Source organism: Bidens hawaiensis, unplaced genomic scaffold (genome assembly GCF_021521415.1).
Source record: "Bidens hawaiensis isolate Kalapana, Puna unplaced genomic scaffold, B.hawaiensis_p1.1 tig00024443_1, whole genome shotgun sequence".
NCBI classification, from domain to species: Eukaryota; Viridiplantae; Streptophyta; class Magnoliopsida; order Asterales; family Asteraceae; genus Bidens; species Bidens hawaiensis.
Window position 1 is genome coordinate 217,900 of NW_027493856.1, and position 23,129 is coordinate 241,028.

Consider the following 23,129-nt stretch of genomic DNA (forward strand, 5'->3'; position numbering starts at 1 on the left):
CTTGCCAAATTTCTTGACTGTAAGCACCCGGTTAAGTGTATAACAAGCTGCAGCTACTGCTTCAGAGCAAAAGTTAACTGGTAATTTTGAATCAGAAAGCATAGTACGAGCCATTTCAATCAAAGTCTGATTCTTTTGTTCTGCTACCCCATTTTGTTGTGGAGTGTACGGTGCACTGAATTTATGAAGAATTCCCCGGTCATTACAGTATTCTAACATTTTTTTTGTTCTTAAATTCCGTCCCATTATCACTTCTGATACGACGGATTGGCAGATTATACAATGTCTCTAGTTTCTTGAACAGAACCATAAGGGAATCATATGTCTTATCTTTAGATTCCAAAAACATCACCCATGAAAATCTTGAGTAGTCGTCAGTGACCACAAGACAATACAATTCGCCTGTGACACTTTTGACATTTACTAAACCAAATAGATCCATGTGAAGACTAGGGCTGGCAATTCATGTCTTAACAGGTTTAGCAGGTATGAAGCGACGCACTGAACACAGGTATCAAACATGAATACGACTCGTTTAACTACTTTATATGTCATGACCATAAGACAATTTTAAGTTTCATGTACCAATAAGGGAATGCGATGGAGTCTAGCCTACTAATTTCAATTATTTAAGAAAACTAAAAATCACATACCGCACTTTTTTGCTTAACGGGTCTTATCATGTATTTAACAGGTACCCAATTGCTAGCCCTAGTGAAGATGTTCAAAAGGTAAGTTGATGGAGTTGACAAGTTTCTTTGGATGAGGTTTCTTCGTTTGCTTTCCCTTCTTACAATCCAAACACTCTTCAGTCAATTGAAAGTTTCTCAAGTTAACTCCTTCTACCAGATTCCTGTGAACCAGATGGTTCATTTTTCTCAAGCTTATATGTCCCATCCTCCGATGCCATAATACAGATTCCCGTTCAGATGCTCTTGAGATAAAACACTGAGCAGACCCTGATGAAGTAGATGTTGTACTCATGTTCATGACATAAAGATCATTCACACGAGGAGCACGCATAATGATCCATTCCTCAGGTATTTTGAACCCCGGTTTCAAAATCAAACATTCTCGATCAGTAAAGTGTGTAGAGAATTGTTTATCACAAATCTGTGATATACTTAGTAGATTATTCTCCAACTGATGTAGTTGACATTCTCGAATGTAACCTTTCCATTCGTTAAAGTTCCTTCACCCACAATCTGTCCACCTTGATTACCAGCAAACCCAACATACCCTCCTCTTATTGATTTAACATCATTTAGCAAGTAGAGAGTACCCGTCATGTGCCTAGATGCTCCACTATCCATTATCCAACGAGAATCGTGGGATCTTGGAAGCCCCTGCACATACAGTTAACGGATTAGTGAAACAAGGAAACCCAAGCCTTCTTGGTCTTGGGTTGTTTAATATGTTTAAACAACAACCTATCATCCTCAACTTCTGAATCACATGATAATAATTTTTCACTTAATGTTGGTGACTCAGATGTAGAATTCACTTTCTCATCACACTCAGGTATTTTAACAACAGATTTTGGTACACAGTTTTGACCAACAGATTATTTCTTTTTATAAAATAAGGTTTGAACTGTTTTTGAAATTGTTGATTTTAACACATTATTTTGAACAATCCTCTTAGCATTCACTGACTCATTTCTCTTTAAAATTTTCACATTTTCAATGACACAGCCTGGTTTCTTATCACACAAATAACCTAATCCAGGTCTTTTGTTCACAATCTTTAGAGATTTTTGACTAGACATGTGATCTTGTTTGTATCGATTAGGACAAGCGTAAAACACATGTCCAACCTCATTGCAACCAAAACAACATCTCCTATCAGTAAACTTATTGATCTAAGATGTTGATTGAACATGATCACGTTCAGCTTTCAAACGATAAAATTCATCATTTGACTGTTTTCTGAATTCAATTTCCTTTTCAGACTCTGATGTTTTGCCAATTACAAACTTTATCTTTTTCTCTTGAAATTGATTAACACGTGAAGATTGCTTGTTATAGAAACTTGTTTTTGCAAATCTTGACGAGTTTTCATCTATTTTCTTTTGTTTATCCAAATCACTCTTATGATTACCCAACCCATGAGGTTTAACACCTTCCTCATTCAACACATCTTCTGCCATTTTTATTCCAGTTGCAGAATCACAACCAGAACTCTCATGTTCAACAGATTTAGAATTATCATGCTGTGGCGTATTGATTTCCACATTGAGTGCCTTTTTCAAACCTTTTGGTTTCTTTGGAACATAGTCATTCCACAAAGGTGGAGGCACAGCATGATAATTTTCTCTTAAGTTCTCGGTCTCATTATCCTCACTCTTTGATTATGTTTTGGGGATAATGTGATCAAGTACATATGACGAGGCAACATAGCTTACCAGTTTCTGGTTAACTCGTTCAGTCTCAATCTTGAGTGTTTGAAGCTCAAGTTTGAGTTCTGCGTTTTCATCAATGTGTCTATTAATGGCAATTTGTTTGTCTTCAACCATGTGTTTAAGCATTGAAATTGTCTTTTGGTTTTGTAAAATCTTTTCCCGAAGACCCTTTTCACACGATTGAAGCTTCATGTAGGCCTTATTAACAACATTTAAATCAAACAAAGATTTATCATAGTGTTTCTTTAATTCTTTGATTTCTAGTTTTTTAAAATCACATTCAAAGCAAGGTAATTCGCATTTTTCACATAAATTTGAGTTTAGAATTACCTCATTTGCCATGAACGCTTGATCAATTACTTCTTCACTTGCTGTTTCTGAGTCATCATCAATGATTTCTTCTACCACTCCTTCAACAACCTTATTCTCAGCCATCTTTTCATCAACAGAAACAATCTCCTCCTCATCTTCTGATTTGATGACATCTAAAATTTCATCATTTTCTTTCACACCAAAATCAATTTTTCCTTGTGGAACATCCTCCTCATAAAACCAACCTGCAAAACTTTCAACAATATCAGGAGGAAATAATGAGATAAGATAATCAGAAGAAACTTCATGAATTTTATCATAGGTTCGAGGAAATTCATCATCAGAAATATCACAAACAACTTCTTTCTCATTGTTGTTTTCTTCATCCACATTCTTGTCCTCAACTACATCATTAGACTCTTGAGTCTCAACTTCATCCTTATCTTTAACCATACTTTTCATCTTACCCATATTCTCATCATTAACCTTCTGTTTTTCTTCGTCAACCACTTGAGCTACATTAGCTTGGAATACCGAAATCCAATTAAAACCTTAATCAACTTGGGCTGTAGCTACCTTTTGCTGCGAGGTTGATGCTTCAGAAGTTTTCTTCCCCTTCGATGATTCTCCCTCTGGGTGATGATATATAGCTTGTTTATAGTAATCTCGTCCAAAAGGATTAGCAGTATTATCATCAACAATCTTGCTAGTACAAATCCTCTCACGAAATGTCCTTTCTCTTTGCAACGAAAACATCTAACTTTAGACTTGTCAAAGCCTAATTTAGAATTTGTACCATCAAGCATATTCCGACCAATTATCTCCTTGAATCTTTGTGCCCTTCTTATCACACTAGCCATGCACCATCTTATGTCAATCATCTCCATTTCCTCTGGGTCAATCTGATCATAATCTTCTTTAGTCATATTATAATTTCCAATACAACCCACCACCAGACACTCATATGATTCTAGAACAGAACCTAGAAAAACCATGTGTTCCTTGATAGTGTCAGTAGTCATGTTTCCAGTATTCTTCAGATTCACTGCAATGTTGCATTGGATAACATCAGTTTCCTTTGAACTAGAGGCTTGAGCACTAGGGATTGTTCCTGTATAACAACTACTGTACTGAGGAAAAGCAGTGACATTTGTAACACAAGCTTGACTTATTGACTCAGCACAAAATACAGTAGGAATCTTGGGATTTTGAGTAATAGCACTTGAATTAGAGCCTTTGTAATACAAACCCACATCTTGTGATATAGCTGTGGATTTCATCTTTTGTTTCTTTCTTAGCTCCAGATCATGAGCTTCAAGTTTCTCAATAAAACTTGCAAGGTTCAAACGAGCATATGCAATGGGATTAGATTGTTGAATCATTATGAAAGTACCCCACTCTTCAGGTAAGGCATCTGCAAGTTTATCTATGTACTCATAATCATGCTTGTCAATCTTCAGTCTCTTCATCTCATACACTAGATAGTAGTATCTTTCAATCAATTGAGCAAATGATTCATCCTTAACTTGAGTGAATATGTCAAATTCTTTTTTCAGCAAAGCAATTTTGCTCTTTCTAATGTCGGGATTTCCACGATCTTTATTCAACAATGCTTGCCAAATTGAGTAGCAAGAACCATTGTGTTGCAAAAGTTGAAAGATCTCAACTTTGATGGACTGTTGAAATAGATTCAATATCTTCTTCTCTTTAAGGAATGAATCTTTATCTGCATCAGCAATCTGAGATAATCTATAATTTTCTCCATTCTCATTCTTGGGGATAATGTATTCTTCTTCAACGGCAGTCCATGTTTCGTAGTTCAATGCATGAACGTACGTGTCAAATTTGTCAACCCACGAAGGATAATCTTCCATCCTAAGAAGCTTAGGAGGCTTATTGGCTGTACCCATTTCATTTTCCAAATTAATGTTCTGAAGTAAAACAGACGGCTGTGATACGAAAGCACTTAGGTTTTCCATTTTGATCACAGTCAACGTATATCTTCTTTGGTCAACAGATATGTTTGAACTCCAAGAAAAATCAACATATAAGTCTTGGTCAAATGTGGTCAACGTATATGTTTTGAAAAAAGTTCAACGTATATATATATATGGTCAAACGTATAAGTGGTCACCTTATAACATATGCGGCGTATACGTTATACGTGAAGAACAAATACGCAGTCATGACATATACGGTGAAAATTTCCATGTTAATGATTTTGGAATTTGAGGATGCAAATGATGTAGGAATTGAATGACTTTTGGTAGGGTTTGTCACGGATGTGTATAGAACGTACTGTGAGAGTTTGAAGAACTTTTGACGGTTGAAATTGTAGATAGAGGCAAAAACCTTGAAAACTTGTGATATTCAAGCTAGTAACGAGCCATTATGCTTTGATACCACTTGAAATTGGGTTGACATGCTGATGTATTCAACAATTAGGATCTCTAGATGTTAAAGCTTATATCTCAAAGTGCGGAATCCATTGAGATTAAACAACACAAGCAAACATTAAGCATTCTCTTCATTGATAACTTCAAAGATTACAAGATATGACTTTGTAGCAACTTTCTCTCTCTACTCTCTCACTCTAACCTTTCACCAAAAGTCTACATAATAACGCATAAGTCTCCTATTTATAGGAAACACGAACAAGCTCATCAAGTCCGTATATGATATATGGCGTATATCATATACGCCGCATATGATATGCTTTGACTTGAAGACTTATGCGTTGACCTTTAAACTCAAACTATACATTTGACATTTTAGCTTTACACAATCATATCTAATACATCTAAGACTCTAGCAATAGACATTATGCTCTAACACTTTATCACAAACCTTCAGTCCCGTGGCCTTCAGCGAGCTTCCAAAGCTCTGATACCACTTGTCAGGACCGTAAATCTTGTGCAAACCTTAAGTAGGTTGACAAGAACACACAGATCTAATAACCCAAAGGCCTATTGAATATTCCGGCATAATCAGAATATTCAACGAATGGGAACAAAGGTATGAGATAAGAACAACGAAACAATAAAATATAGTCAGAAAAAAACAATACCAAAGACAAAGATTCACTGCATTTAATGTATCATTCAATGAAACAGTGAAAGGAATGTCTGGAGTTTCGTGTTAGGGGTGGCGGCTGTACGAGGAGACAAAGAGAATATTCGTTGGAATGTTTGTGTCCTCGAATTCCGTTCTTATCCACTCGTCACCCTAAAATGAAAACCTAGGACGCTATTTATGGGCCCTGACATTCCTTTAGAATCCCCTAATTATTACATAATAAATGACAAAAAAAAATACAAGCGTAATAGTCTTCGAGCATGATAGGTATCTTGCTCGAGCAGACTTGATATGCAGTGCATGCTCGATGAGGGACTTCGAGCACACTTTACTTAGAGTGTGCATGCTTGATAAGAAATTATTCTCCTCTAGCATGCTTCATCCTTCTTGACTAATCCTCGATTTGCTCGAATTTGTCCATCGAGCAAGCATATTCTTCTTGATGTCTTCAATCCTGCCTTAACTTATTAAACAATCTTCAGCATGCTCGGATGTGAATCTTGCTCGGGACTGAACCATGCTCGAAGTCTATACTTAGAACATATGACATTCTCTTATTCAATTAGGGTTTTAACAATGAATTAAATATTCAATTAAGAAATGTTATACGAGCCAGGATCTAGTCAATCGATACGTTAGAATCGTGTTCATACATTAAGGAGATCAATACATTAAGCCTGGAGAGAATCCGGCATGGTAATGTTACAATAGATAAACTTAGCACAGATCTCTATGCAAACTAACTATGGAAGGCCTATTTATAGGCATGTCCCATTCGTTACACTGTAGTAACGAATGAGCCTTATCATTTGCGAATAAGTCATTCCATAGCCCCATTAGCTAAACACCCTTAGCGAATGGGTATACCTTAACGAATAAGACACCATTCGTTACACTGTAGTAACGAATGGGCTACTAAGTTAACGGATGAGCCTAGTCTTTAACGAATGGGGCCTCATTCACCAAACATGCTTAGAGAATGAGCCTTTTTACATTAATATAAAGACTAAACTACCCCTAGCCTATTCGAACAGCTGCGGACACCAAATCCGTGCACTTACAATACTTAGAACATATGGCATCCTCTTATTGCATCCTTGCTCGATACCAATGTGCTCGGATCACTTGTGCTCGGATCACTGGGCTTAAACTTGAATGATCAAGTCGTTTGCTCGATTGGCAATCCGTACTCGATAGAAGAACACTCTTGCTTGGAGAAGTGTAGCTTGCTCGAAGCCTTCAACACTTAGAAGAATACATAGAAATACCATGCTCGAGGTAATAAACCATGCTCGATGATCCAAGCTTGCTCGTAGTCCATACTTAGCTGATTTCCTGAGGAGCTTGAGAAGATTCCAATCTTCCTTTGTGGATATCCGACTCAACATATCACACAACAACAATATCATGACTTGTTGGTTTTATTACAGCAAATCAAAATTCAAGCTGGCCCTTCAAATACTTATGTTGCTAATAATGCTACAACCATCAATCATGATTCTTTCCTAGGTATAATATCTTGCAAAACTTCTAAATTTTCTTCCAAATGGATCATTGACACTGGTGCTAATGATCATATGTGTCATGATCAAAAAAAAATTTCAAGCGTTTCTTTTCTCAAAAATCTGATTTTCATCACTCTTTCTAATGGCCTAAGTGTTGTTGTTCATCAATATGAGATTGTTTCTTTAACTGATAAAATTTCTTTGTCAAAGGTTCTTTTGGTGCCACATTTTAGAAATAATCTTCTTTCTGCATCTAGGTTATGTTCTGATACCGATGGTATTGTACTTTCATCTAACAGCAATTGTGCTTTATAGGCCCCTTTTCTGAAGAGCCCTCAGGTTCTTGGTGAAATGCTGAACGGTCTCTATCTTCTTACGGCAACAAAGCAACTTGCTAATACTTCTTTTGTTTCCAATAAAGTTTGTAATTCTGTAAATAGTGTAACTTGGCACAATCGTCTAGGACATTTGCCAAATTACAAACTGAAACAATTACCTTTCATTATAATTCTACTTTCAAATCTATCGAGCGTTGTGATATTTGTCCTAAGGAAAGATAACATAAATTTCCATTTACAATTAGCACTACATCAACTAGCAAAATTTTTCAGCTCATTCATATTGATGTTTGGGGGCCTTATCATACAGCTACTTATAATGGCTTTAGATATTTTTTAACAATTGTGGATGGTTATAGCAGAACCACTTGAACACATTTTCTTTCCACTAAAAGCAATGCATTTCCCATACTTCAATCTTTTATTGAAATGGTTCTCAACCAATTCGGCACCAATGTGAAATACATAAGATCTGATAATGCTTTTGAACTAGGGACTGGGTTAATCCAACGTGCTTACTTATTGAGCAAAGGCATTATTCATCAGACTACTTATGTAGCTGTCACTCGACAAAAAGGTATTGTTGAAAGAAAGCATAAACATTTGCTTGAAACCTCGAGAGCTCTCATGTTCCAATCTAAACTTCCTATTCAGTTTTGGGGTGTATGTGCTTTAACCGCAACACATTTAATCAATCGGTTTCTCACTTAAATTATTAAAAATAAAACCCCATATGAGGATTTAACGGGAAAAGTTCCTTCTTATGATCACATGAAATCTTTTGTTTGTCTTGCTTATGCTTCCACTTTGATTCATAAAAGAGACAAATTAAACCAAGGGTTGTACCATGTGTTTTCCTGGGATATCCTCTTGCTAAAAAGGCTTACAGATTATATGATCTTGACACAAATAAGGTTATCATATCAAGATATATCGTTTTCTTTGGATCTTTATTTCCTTCGATCACCAAATCTAAAGAAAACTTCCTTTTTCCATCAATTGACATCATCAATCAAATTTTCGATGATCCTTGTCCATCTTCCGCTTCTACTTCTACTACTCCTATTCCTAATACTTCTTCTTCTGATTCTCCTTCTAATGATCCACCTATTTGAAGGTCTTCCAGAACTTCTGTTCCACCTTCCTATTTGAATGACTATGTTTGTAATCACTTTGATTCTTCTCATCATTGTTTCCACACCATCACTAATTCGCGATGCTCTTCGGCCTCTTGCTCTTCTTCTCATCTTCTTCCCTCCAGTCAATCTCTCACCAAAGAAATATCTGATTTACATGAGCCTACTTCGTATAAGGAAGCTGCCAATATCCTTAAATGGCAAGATACCATGAAAGCTCAGTTTCAGGCTCTTGATGATACTAATACTTGGGCTGTTGTTGATCTTCCTTTTGGAAAGAAAGCTATTAAAAGCAAATGGGTGTTTAAAGTCAAACACAAAGTAGATGGAATGGTTGAGCGTTGTAAAGCACGATTGGTGGTAAGAGGAGATACTTAAACAGAGGGGATTGATTATACTAAAACTCTTTCTCCTGTTATCAAGATTACCACCATTCGAAGTCTTGTTGCTATTGCTATGAAACGAAGTTTGGTCACACACGACCCGAAAATAGTGTTTGACTGATATTTTAGTTAAAACCGTGAATTTAGAGCTCGGTTTAGACGCCCCTTTTGGCCGCAGGACCCGTTTCCGTCTTTAGGGTGCCGGAAACTGTTATTTCGGATAAAAATACCCAAATCATCCGAATTATTTTCGGATGATTTATTTTTACTTGATTAACTTAGTTTCATGAAAATAGTTCATTTTTAAGGTTTTTATACACCAGTCAGCTCGCTTAGGCGAACTTTGCCGTTTTACGCGTTTTAAGCTTTAAAAGTTTGTTTTTATGTTCTTTTTAGCACAAATAATTATCCGTTTAGTCTCGGATCTTGAAATTTTGCACAAATCACTTTTTGACAGTAAGGAATTTTATAAAAATATTTCCAGAATTAATTTTTATATTTAACATTTATTTATCTATTTTTAAACGTCATTTAAACACCAAATATATCGAAAATACCAAACGACCTTAGAAAAATCCCAAATTTTTCTGGGATGACCCCTGCCATCCACATAGTTCCCTGTAATTTTTCCAGAACCAAAATCTCATTTTTCATGCCATTTTCACCAAAACTGAGCTAGAAAACCCTAGAACTCGTTTTACCGAAAAGCCTACTTAGACTTCTCCAACGGATCTGAAATTTTGTGTGTGACTTTTATATGTTATAAAAAGCTTATCTGGAATTTTCCAGAATTTTTCATGATGTTTAACTATTTTTCATCATTTTTAGCCAAAACCGAGCATTAAATTCACCAAATATTCATCCTTTGTCCAAAAACTACCAAATTTTCACAGATCTCATATTTTCATGTGTAGATCATCTCTGTGAAATTTCATGACCCAACTCTAAGTCTATCACAATCTGTCCAAATCATATAAATCATACGAAAAACCAAACTACCTTGTGTTTCTAGCTTTAGATCGCAAAGATCTTGCTTTCTAGCCTTTGCTAGCAACTAGATATAACACCTACAAGTACAATAACACCACACCAAGCAAGTTACACCCACAATCAAGCCATTTCTTTCATGGTTTCGGTTAAGACATCAAAACAAAGATTTTTAACCGTAAAAATTCGTTTTTGACCCTTTTAACTCATTTCTTGGACCAAGATCCCTTGTATAACTTGTATACATCACTTGATCACGCAAGAATCGGTTTCATCTCGGGTTTTCACCCATTTTTCACTTGAAACCTCATTTTCTTGCATATCACCCAAGATTATGGAATTAAAAACCAAGATTTATGTAACTACCTTGTGATTTTCCTTGATAAAAATCAAGGGGTTGGATGAAGATTGAAGAATGTTGAGAGAACTTTGAGAGTTTGATGATAGAAAAAAGAAAATGGAAGCCAAGGGGGAAACCCCTTGGTCCGATCGGTCTAATAAGGAGGGTGGGGTGGGGCCCACACCTCCAATCTTGGCCACGAGTTCAGATTACGCAATCTGGATAATGTTTTGGATAATCTGGTTCAGTTCGTTTTTCGGTTAAAGGTTTAATTCGGCTTAAAACGAGGCCAAAACGGTCGTTTTTTCGGCTTAAAAATAAAATTTATATAAAACCGATTTAAAAACTTTAGAAAACTTAAACCATGACATTAATTAACTTAAAACATCATATTATTAGTAATTGCGCGTCTTTTTCGGCTTGATCGATCGTCTCTTGCTTGGTTTGGTATTAAAGGTTTCGTTTAACGTACCGACGTACCATTAAATCGAAATTCCTTTCTGTGCTTTATTTCACTTCTCCCGAAGCTCTAATACTTTATAAACATCACTAAATATCATATATTTCATCTAAATGTAATCCCCGATTCGTTCGGGTTTCAATAATCGTCCATCGGTTAATCGTAATTCCAATACGATTCACTGTATAATCGAGTATAATTCGTACTGTGAATCATATATACTCGTATAAATGCATTATAATTCATATATTCAATATTTAATAACACGTAAATAGTATATACCGGCTAGGGTATACCTGAATTTGCCGGAATCGTTACATTATAAGACTTCACTATCGTGATAACTTCTGCGTTCTTCCGGCTCAAGGCATCAGCAACCACATTAGCCTTTCCCGGGTAATACTTGATATCACAGTCATAATCCTTTATCAGTTCTAACCACCTTCTCTGCCTCATGTTCAGCTCTTTCTACTCAAAGAAATATTTCAAACTCTTATGATCTGTATATATAGTACACTTGGCACCATACAAGTAGTGCCTCCAAATCTTGAGAGCATGCACCACAGCTGATAACTCTAGGTCATGCGTCGGGTATGTACATTCATGAACTTTCAATTGCCTAGACGCATAGGCTATGACCTTCCCTCTTTGCATCAACACGCAACCTAACCCCTGATATGAGGCATCAGTGAAAACTACCAAATCTTCTTCACCACCGGGTAGAACAAGGATTGGAGCTTGAGTGAGTCTTTTCTTCAATTCTTCAAACGCCTCTTCCTGGAACCTACCCCAATCGAACACCATAGTCTTTCGGGTCATACCTGTCAATGGTGCGGCTATTTTAGAGAAGCCCAGAATGAATCTCCTATAATAGCCAGCTAACCCTAAGAAACTGCGTATCTCAGTTGGTTTTCATGGGGTCTTCCAATTCTTTATCGCTTCAACCTTAGCTGGGTCCACAGTAATCCCTGCGGGATTGATTATGTGACCTAGAAATTGTACCTCTAGCAACCAAAATGCACATTTTGAGAACTTTGCATACAACTTCTCCTTTTTCAGCACTTCTAATACCTCTCTCAGATACTCGGCGTGGTCAGACTCACTCTTTGAATAAATTAAGATATCGTCTATGAAAACAATAACTGACTTATCCAACATTGGCCGACATACCCTATTCATCATATCCATGAATGCTGCAGGAGCATTAGTGAGACCAAAATGCATCACGAGGAACTCGTAGTGTCCATACCGCGTTCGAAACGCTGTCTTAGGGATGTCTGCCTCTTTCACCTTCAGCTGATGATAACCTGATCTGAGATCTATTCACGAGAACCAGCTTGCACCTTGTAACTGGTCAAATAAATCATCGATCCGTGGCAACGGATATCTATTCTTCATAGTAAGCTTATTCAATTCCCTGTATTCAATACACATTCTCATGCTTCCATCTTTCTTCTTAACGAACAACACCGGTGCGCCCCACGAGGAAACACTCGGCCTTATAAAACCTTTGTCGAGGAGTTCTTGCATTTGGGACATCAATTCTTCATCTCAGACAGCGCCAAACGGTAAGGGGCTTCGCGACAGGCTATGCTCCAGGTATCAATTCTATCTGGAGTTCTACTTCTCGTTCCGGTGGTAACCCCGGAAGGTCCTTAGGGAATACTTCTGGGTAGTCACACACTACAGGAATGTCTTTCACTTCCACCGTCTCGGTCGTAGCTTTGACAACATACGCCAGGTAGGCACTGCACCCTCGCCTTAACAATCCTTCGGCTTTTATCATCGAAATGACGTTAAGCCCTGTACTTTCTCTATCTCCATAAACCGTTACGGTACCACCATCCGAAGACTTCAGTCTTACCAATCTACTCCTGCACACTATCTGAGCTTCTAATTCAGACAGCCAATCCATCCCCAACACTACATCGAATCCCCCTAAGGTTAGCACATACAGGGTAGCAGGGAATTCGTGTCCTTCCAATTCTATCTTCCATTTCTTAACCAATCTCATAATTTTAACTGAGGTCTCATTAGCGGTTTCTACCATAAAAGTTTCAAGCACATGGCAACATTTCTTCTTAGCTGTCTTACAAAACTGGGTAGCTACAAAACTCCTGGTCGCACCTGATTCAAACAATACGGAAGCGGAAATACGTTTACTAGAAATGTACCTGTCACGACATCTGGGATTTGTTTGGCTTGTTCTTGTGTCAACATGTAGGCTCTGGTCCTTGTCTAGCCTGTTCAGCATCCTTCCTACCGCTTCCCCCAGCTTCACCTTCAGTGCACTCCCTTGCCTTATGACCCGTCTTTCCACATTTGTAACAGGCGGGTTTCGCGTTGCATTCGTTAGCGTAATGGCCCACCTTTCCACATTTATAACAGGCATTCGACCCTTTCCTGTATTCCCCTCCATGGGTCTTCCCACACTTGTTGCACACATCACTACCCTTACCCCACTTGCACTCACCACCTTGCATTTTTCCACAAGTCCTGCACGGCTTTTTCTCCCACACTTTCTGCTTCTTATCCCTGGGATTCCACATTTGAGTACCAGGTCACTTAGCAGGAGCAACCCACTTCTTCTCTCTCTGCTCTTCCACCACCACATCATCCACAGCTAGTTCATCATAAACCATTTCTGCAAGTTCGACAGCAGAATCAAAAGTAGCAGGTTTACTAGCCCGGACAAAGGTGCGAATATTTTGTGGTAGTCCCCTCAGGTAGCGCTTGACCATTTTTGCCTCAGTGTTTACCATGTCAAGGACAAGTCTGGACATACGATTGAACTCAGTGGTGTACTCGCGGTGTGTCATTTTCCCCGCCTTCAAATTCAGGAACTTCATCATAACCATCTCCTTCAAATCTTCCCACTTCAAAGCTTTGATCTCAGCAGCAGTCTTCCTTTGCTCTACCGTCTCCCACCAAAACATAGCTTCTTCCCCAAATGACTGGGTAGCAAAACCCACTGCTTGGTTGGGGCGACACTCGCTAATTCGGATAACCTTGTCCATTGCGGTTATCCATTGGAGAGTATTGATTGAATCCCCTGTACCAAAAAACTTTGGTGGGTCGCAACCTTTGAACAACCTGTAGCTGCACCCACCTCGGCCCCTCTTACCAGCATTGACCATCGCAGACCGATCTTCACTTTATTCCTCTACGTCGGTCTCTTCATCCTTCTTACTACCTTCTCCCATCTCCTCCCCAGTTCCGGTACGGCTTGCGGTTGACTTCTCTTGTTGGTGATTTTGCATCGCAGCAGCTACTGCCTGAGTGATGGCGGCTTGGATAGCAGGGTCGAGCTGATGCCCTTCATCTCGCACTGTCATGCTTCTCTCTTCCCCAGACTCATGGATTGATTCCACGGGGGGCACTTGGGTAACACGTGGTCTACCACGGCAACTCGTGCGACTTCCTTGCCCAACAGTCTTCTTAGCACCAGCCATTCGTATTCTATAGGAAAACACAAACGTCATCACTTCAGGAACTATTTAGTACAAGGATAGTAAAGCTAACAGGTAATAACAGTGGCCAGTTGTGATTAGCTGTCACGTTACTCTCCATGTCCTATACATTTCCCTTTGTGAGTCCACTTGTGCTAGTGTCTACTTATAACAATTGGTCAATAACACATTTCACATCATCACGCATAAACAAACATTTCTATATTAAGCAATTAAATTAGCTTTCTTACTCACTCTTTACTATACACAAGATCAACTTACACCAGATGGTCACTTTCTAAGCTTGCTTGGGTGACACATGGCATTCTCGGACTGGCATCTTCTTTCTTTTCTTCCTTAAATCCCATTCACCGTTCATGTTTAAGCATGTAGGATGCTTATTTCTCTCGAACTTATGCTCTGATACCAACTTGTAAGGCCCCATTCCCGGTAACCCTACTTTGGTGTTGGATTTACTCATAAACACAGTTCTAAAATCAGAGTTAATTAAAACTTTCGCGGAATAATTTAAAACTTCAAACATCACATTACAAAACATTCATTTTTGTCTTAACATACAAATTGTCTTTCCATAAACATTAATTAAAACAGTCATGACACTTCTTCGTAGATGCTAGTCTCTTTAGCTCATGCCATGTGTCCCTTCTCAAGCCAGCTGCCTCAACCTATTTGCTTGCGTGCATACTAAAAGTCAGCTACGCTGAGTGAGTTCTAGATAATCAATTAACATACTTTATATACATGCATACGTACTTACACACTTTGTTTCATAAAACCCTATGGTATACCATAAGCTATTCTATCTTAAACATCACATATATTATAAGGGTCTGGTCCCTAACATTTCAGATATTATAAGGGTCTGGTCCCTAACATCACAGATATTATGAGGGTCTGGTCCCTATCATCTCAAATATTATAAGGGTCTGGTCCCTATCATCTCAGATATTATAATGGTCTGGTCCATTCTGTCTCGATTAACCATACAACCATACAACTATACCTGTCTCGTGGATCATCCATCCATTTTATCATACGTGCATACTTTACCTGTCTTATGTATATAATATATATATATACATGCTCATTAATAACATCCAGTACATAGTCATACACATATCATACACTTATCAATTAAGTAAATGTATTCACTATCACATAGGAGTATCCACACAGCCCCGAAAACATAACAGATAAAGGGGGGCTAGAACTCACCTGAAGCCGATTTCTCTCGCCGTTAATGGTAATGCCCTTCCTTAGCTGTGCACGGCTAACTGTGCAACACATTACAAGTGTTAATTATTTATTACTACTATCTCATACATCTGCATTAATGAAACCCTTAACGGGGGTCCGGGGGCAGAGCCCCTGGTTGGGGTTGAGCTGCCAGGTCAGCTCGGAAAAATTTTATTTTCATTAATAGGTCCTTTAACAAAAACGCATCAGAAAATGGGTTCCATGAAATTTCGCATGGAATTTCGCATGGGAAGGTTTAGCTTCGCATGGGAGGGTTTCGCTTCACATGGGAAGGTTTCGCTTCGCATGCTTATTTCGCTTCACATGCTTATTTCGCTTCGCATGGCCATTTCGCTTCGCATGCTTATTTCGCTTCGCATGGCCATTTCGCTTCGCTTCGCATGGCCATTTCGCTTCGCATGCTTATTTCACTTCGCATGGCGTGTGATGCGAAATTCTTGGATTTCGCATGGCATGCGATGCGAAGCCCTTTTTCATGCGAAAAACCCCTTTTTACTTTATTTTTACCATTTTAGGCCCATTTTCCTCCGAGACTCTTCCTTAGGACCCGATTCTACTCTTTTTATGAGTTTCGGGTCTTACCAACTTTGTATACCCGTGTTTTTCATGGTCCGAACATCATCTTTTGTCCTATAACACCCCCGTGAGGTTATAACTTACCAAGTTTATATTTTTCTTACCCTCTACAATCCGATCTATCATTCTATCAGTTTGCATGTCGAACTTAACCGCAAAACATAACCCTTGTAAACCAAAACTCACCTTTCTGCTCCCGGGTTCGGTTCGGTTCGGATCTGGACCAACTCGTAGATTTGGACGTGTTCTTGTTGTTTAAACGATGTTTACACACGAGATTTTTCCTTCTTTTTAGCTCGGATTTGGATCCGGGTGCTAGAGAGAGTATGTGTGTGTTTCTTGAGTGTGTGTGTTTGTGTGTTTGGAAAGGAAAAGAAAAGAAAATGAGAAGTGGTTGGGTATATATATAGGGGTTTCATGGGTCCCACCACCCACTCCCAATTCCAACTCTCAATCACTTAACACACGACTAATTTAACGACACACAACTATTAACAAAACTTTCTGTTATTTATTATTTAACAAAAGTTGGATGTTACAGAAAAGATAAGTAATCTCAAGAATTTTTTTGATTCTTCTTTCAAAATTATAGATCTGGGACAACTAAATTAGTTTTTGGGAATGGAGGTTCTTTATACCGCTAAGGGTGTTATCATGTGTTAACGCAAGTTTGCTAAAGACATGCTTTTGGAATTTGATACTTCCAACATTGCTATCCACAATTCTCCGTTGCCTCATCATTTGCAGCTAAAAGCTAATGAGGGACTCGCTCATTATGAACCTTTACGATACAGGAAACTTGTAGGTAAACTCCACTACCTTACTCACACAAGACCTGATATCACTTTTGATGTTCAATTTTTGAGTCAGTTCATGCAGAATCCAAGGTTGTCTCATTAGAATGCTACTCTTCACACTCTTTCATATGTCAAAGGCACTTTATCTCAAGGACTATTTTTCAACAACAATCCTTCTTTTGCCTTACAAGCATTCTGTTATTCGGATTGGACGGCTTGTCCTAATACTCGCACATCGGTCAATGATTTTTATATTTCTCTTGGGGGTTCTCCAATTTCTTGGAAATCTAAGAAACAACCCACTGTTTCTTTAAGTTCTGCTGAAGCTGAATACCGATCGCTACGCCGTGTAGCTGCTGAACTTGCATGGTTGACAAGACTTCTTACTGAGTTTAGTGTTCCTGATATTACTTCTGTCACCCTCAAATGTGACAGTTAAGCTGCAATTTGTATTGCAAAGAATCATGTCTTCCAGGAGTGAACTAAACACATTGAAATCGATTATCATTTTGTTAGTGAGAAGTTACAAGAGGGCTCGTAACTTTAGTTCATACGAAGACGACTGATCAGCTTGCTGATATTTTTACTAAGAGCTTACCTAGGCCTCATTTCACGAGCTTCTATGCAAGTTGGGGTTTTCTCAACCTCCAACTTGAGGGGGTGTGAGCACATATGTTGTTCCCAACATATATGCCACATATGGTATGCGGCATGTATGTTATACGCCGCATCGACGCATATGTATGCATGTATAAATAGGTTTGCTTGTTTCGTTTGTATTGTAATTTTACTTCAGAAGCAATAAAATTTTTCTCTTCTTCATTTCTATTTTCTTTTCGTGTCATCGTTTTTATACGATTGCACATTATTACAAATATATCATTATCAAAATAAGAAATACATTTCGCATATTTAAACATGTATCCACGAAGTCCATTTACAGATTACACTCACACCTCTTTTGCTCCGTTCTTACAATCACATATTATGGCATGCTACAGATGAAAATTGGTAGAGCCACCACCCCCTATTTAGTTTAAGAGAGCTCAAGATTGACTTGTTAGTGACTTTTCAAGCTCCACCTCAACCGTTCATGTTTATTAAGTATTTAATTAGCATTTTTATACATGCATAAATATATTTTAATTTTATACATCTAACAGCATTATACTATTTACTTTCTCGGGTTTTATCCTGCCTGCGTTACGTCAGATGGTTTCAGCTTTTCTTGCGGAGCAACTGGTGTCAAGTGGCATCAGTGGATCAAAAGATTCTTTCGAGAACCTGAGAACCAGGGGTTATGCCTTTTAAAAGAAACTCTCTGGGGTTCCAAAGTCCAAACCGCAAGCGGACTTGCGACATAGCGTCGTCGTGGTTCTATTCGAAATGTAGTTTTTGTTGGAGGACTTGTAGTGACAAAAACCAATAGATGAAGGAGCTAAACTTACACCTACCGTAAACCTTTCTCCGTGTATTCGGTTACGTTTATTATGGAGTTGGTTTCATTCCCTCCATTTAGAAACTTTCACTTCGCCGGAGAAAACGTTAATTAACAACATTCATTCTGAATTCAGCATACGGTAAGAACAAACGATTTGTTGTGCAAATTCGTCTTTTATACCAGTAATATATTACGTAACGATGATCGTGAATTTGCATCCGTAGAGTGAAATATGTTGGATACAGCCGTCCGAGATAAGATTATGGCTGCAACGGAGACCAAGATCGAAGAGTCTCGAGACGAGAACCGACCAGTTTCCAGAAAGCGGCATCTGTTTGGTCGTCAGAAACCTCTTCATGCTGCTCTCGGTTCCGGAAAAAGTAAATTAATTTGTTCTAATTGAATCGTTTAATTGATAATATGATCCAATTGTCCGGTTCCATGTGTATGCTTTATTACGTTTCATATGTTTGTTAAATTTGTTGCCGGCTAGTGAACAGGTCATGTATAGTCATGGTCTAAAAATGGCTCAATTAATCACCGAATTAATCGCTAGTCGGTACCTCACCAACTAGTTGACGATTAATCGCAATTTGGTCAAAATCGATTAAAATTGGAACATTTATATGCGAAATTTGGTATATTTATATTTGAAAAATTACATATAGATTTCAGTCTGATTAATCCTTACTAAACTCGATCAATCGCTCGTCCCTACCCCACCAATCGACTAACGTCTAATGAGTTCTACAACATTGTGTATAGTTAAACGATGCTGGAAATATGGACACGAAAATAATTCTGATCCATCTTTGAAAATTAATTATTAAATCACAAAATCTGTAAAATATAATATTTTGTTCTATGATTTGCGCTTTTTTTTATGTACCAACTGTAATAATGATGCTTTTTCAGGTAAATTTGTAACAAGAGTTTAGCTTTATCGTTAGAGAAGAATATAATCTTTTGAAATTCTCAAGCTCATTTATGCAAACATATACGTATATATGCTTAATATATTAGTACTTCATGTTTCATGATGAACTAAAAGAAAATAACTCAACTTTTGAGCTAAAAAGATGAATTTAAGAAACTAGTAACTCATCCCTTGCAAATATGGCTATGATGTATATAGCTTTCCTTTTATTTTCGTGTCTTATATATCTAACTTCACTTCAATTTGCTACCCGTTTTAGCCTTAGCCAACCTGGCCCGATTTCTGTTTTGGTTGAGTAGCTTTAGCCAGCCCGTTTTTTGCCCCTTGACAAAAACCTTTGGTCCGCCGGTGTATAAAATGGATCATAATTCTCCATAGATCATGATCTTTTAGGTATTAATTAAGGTTTCATAAGGTTATATTCCTTTAACCTCACAATGTAAAAATGCCAGATTATGTTAACACTTGACACAATTTATCTCAATATATCGTTTTATGATCGATTACATTATGATTTTAGCTGCTGATATTTTACTATGGAGACAAAAGCAACTGTCTGGTGCCATTTTTGTTTCTGCAACTGTCATATGGCTTCTGTTTGAGTGGATTGGATACCATCTTCTTCCATTTTTGTGCCACTTTCTAATACTTACTCTGGCCATACTGTTCTTGTGGTCCAATCTGTCTTCCTTTGTTAACAAGTGAGTTCATTCCCTTTGAAGACTCGAACGATTTCAAATAATAATGATTTTACATTTAATTCTATAGGTCTCCTCCAAAGTTTCCTGACATTAGATTATCACAAGAGTTATGTGATTGTATTGCAATCATTGTAAAAGATCAGATTAATCAGGCCTGCTTATATTTGAGGGAAATGACTACTGGGAGGGACTTGAAAAGATTTATGAGTGTATGTATCTTTCTAGTTATAATTACTTGCCTCAATGTATTTAATATCTTTCTTTCTGTGTTCTTTTTTACTACTTGTAACTGCCTGTGGGTATGCAGGTGATTTTGGCCTTGTGGGTGGCCTCTGTGATTGGCGGTTGGTTCGAGTTTTTGACCCTTGTGTATATCTGTAAGTTCATATTTTTGACATCTTTAACTTATCGGTTCAGTTGCACATGAACCCGAACACGACATCCTTGAACCCAACACGGACTTGAAAATTTCACATGAACTAAATCGTGTCACCGACATGAACCTGTATTCGCAGGTTAACACGGACACGAATTGTTCAACAGAAAAAAGTTTTTATTTATTAGTTTATTTGTTTTTACATGTAATGATACTTTAAATTTCTAAATTTTTACAATTATGTTTAACCTAGGCCAAGTTATATTTAAAATTTAAAATTTTGGCATAAAAACACCAAAATAGTTTTAAGTTGTTATATAAAACACTTTTTCGAAAAATCAAAACGTAAATTAATTGTGAAAGTTTACCGCTCCAATTTTGTCATTCAAGTGTCGTCGGTACTGGTATCATTAAAAATATAGAATATACTGAAACTGAAAACATGTAATACAATGGGTTGGTATCAGTTTGGTACCAACACAGTGATACTCGGTAAAATATATTAATCCTTGGTTAACTTAAATGGGTCAATCCACGAATCTTAAGGCTTGACACGAACACAGCCCGTTTAGCTAAACGTGTTCGCGTGTTCAACCGAAAACTGGCTCACACCGGTTTACACTTAGAACCCGTGAATTTCGTGTCATGTTCGAAATCAATTGGAGTTGAAACATAACCGAAACTGACTCGTTTATGTATAAATGGATCAGTGTTTGTGTTGATGCTGAGTGCACCATTGTTGTATGAGAGGAATGAAGGGTTGGTGGATGCTTATGGTGAAAAGGCAGGTAATGAAATCATGGCGGCTCTAGAGAAACTCCCACTTCCGTTTTTTAAGAATAACAAACAGCACTGATTCAAAAGAAATTACTATCATTATTTTTTCACTTAATTAAGAAATATTAGAATTTGTTATTTTTTGGGGGTTGAAATCAATTCTTGCTATCAAAAGTTCCAACTATTTTGCTATATGTGTTTAGAATCAAACCTCTCAAGTGTATTCTGCATCAGCTAATTAGACATTTATGGTATATTGGTATGTCAATGACAATGTATTTATACAACTTGTTTCACGGTGTGTCTATAAAATTAAAATATCATGGACCAAACTAGAAGCGAAAGAAATGCAGTCCGTGACTCTGACAATGGCGTACCATCTGGTCTTCGGTCTCCTAAATTCTAGACATGGACGAAAAAACTATGGCAACCCAGACAGATCCCCTTTCTTATCTTCCAGTAAAAGAAATCCTTGCACACAGACCTTGGCCTTAAAAACCAACAGTATTTGAACCCTCACTTTTATCTTAGCCTTCCCTCCTTAGGATCAACAAATCCCAATGCATGTGCTCTTAAAGCCCTTATTATGATCCGACACCACAATTTGTTGGCACCGTTTCCTTTAAATGTTAAGAACCGGAAAATCGACATAATGCACTTGCATTGTATCACATTCAAACTAGCAATAGGTAAGCATAAGTCTTATGCGGTTCTCAACATATTATTGTTTCTAACCCGAATATCCTAACAAATCAATGATAACAATGAAAATCAAATGAAAACTCCTATCAAAGAAAAAACTTTCTAAAGAATTATATTTGACTTTTTAAAAAAGACTGTAGTTTCTTTTTTTTTTCATTATTCTTATATATTGATATTATTTCAAAAAAAAGAAAAGCCACCTTCTATGTAACATCGTCGGTGTAGTGCACATATGTAATAGTGTACATTGATATATGCAAAAGTGTTGTATTGCACTTTTGCATATTTTATACAACACTACTACACATATTTTATACACACTATTGTATATATGCAATATAAGACTAATGCACATATTGAATACACATTAGTACGTATGCGTAATACAACATTAACGCACATGCACACTACATCGACTTTCATTTTATTTATTTAATTTTTTCATATAATACAACACTACAACACATATACAATACACAAGTATCGAATATATGCAATTAAACACTATTGAACATAAAAATAAATAGTAATGCGCATGTGTAATACAACAGTATCGCAGAGTAATACGTATGGGCATTACAACGTTTTTTTTTGTTTTTGTTTTTGTTTTTGTTTTTTGTTTTTTTTTTCGAGTGAAGTGTAACAAAATATAAGAATAACGGCAAAAACGAAAATTTAAAAATATTTTTTACTTTAATAAAAAAATAATTATTTAGGAGTTTTTTAGTTTTCTCTCTAAGAATGAGTTTTTTCTTGATACTTTCCCTATATATATATATATACACACACACACATATATAGGGGAAGTATAGAATAAAAACTTATTTGAGTTGTGAAAACCCTATGTAACATCGTTTTTTTTTCTTTGTTTTTTTGTTTTTTTTACACACCTAATATATTTTGTAATATTTAATACAAAACATCGAAAAATAAAAAAAATTCTTTTGCTATTTTATACATTTTTTTACTAATTTTTATATATGTTTTCAGAAGAGAAAAAAAGTTATATTTATATTTATATTTTTTATTCACTTTAATTGTGTACCACAAGATTCAAACTTTAATTAAAAACATGTGATTGAGAATGAGTTTCTAGAATTTTCACAACTCAAGTGGGTTTTCATTCTAACCCTTCCCTATATATATATATATATATAT

General features: G+C 37.0%; 1 protein-coding gene across 1 annotated transcript; it reads left to right on the plus strand.

Moving 5' to 3' along the window:
* The first annotated feature begins 18,710 nt into the window (after positions 1 to 18,710).
* LOC143569277 (reticulon-like protein B5) lies at positions 18,711 to 21,348 on the plus strand. Its single transcript, XM_077055239.1, has 5 exons — positions 18,711 to 18,858; positions 19,936 to 20,116; positions 20,184 to 20,325; positions 20,424 to 20,493; positions 21,203 to 21,348. Exons 1-5 carry the CDS (start codon positions 18,711 to 18,713, stop codon positions 21,346 to 21,348), a joined length of 687 nt encoding a protein of 228 aa, XP_076911354.1.
* The last annotated feature ends 1,781 nt before the right edge of the window (positions 21,349 to 23,129 follow it).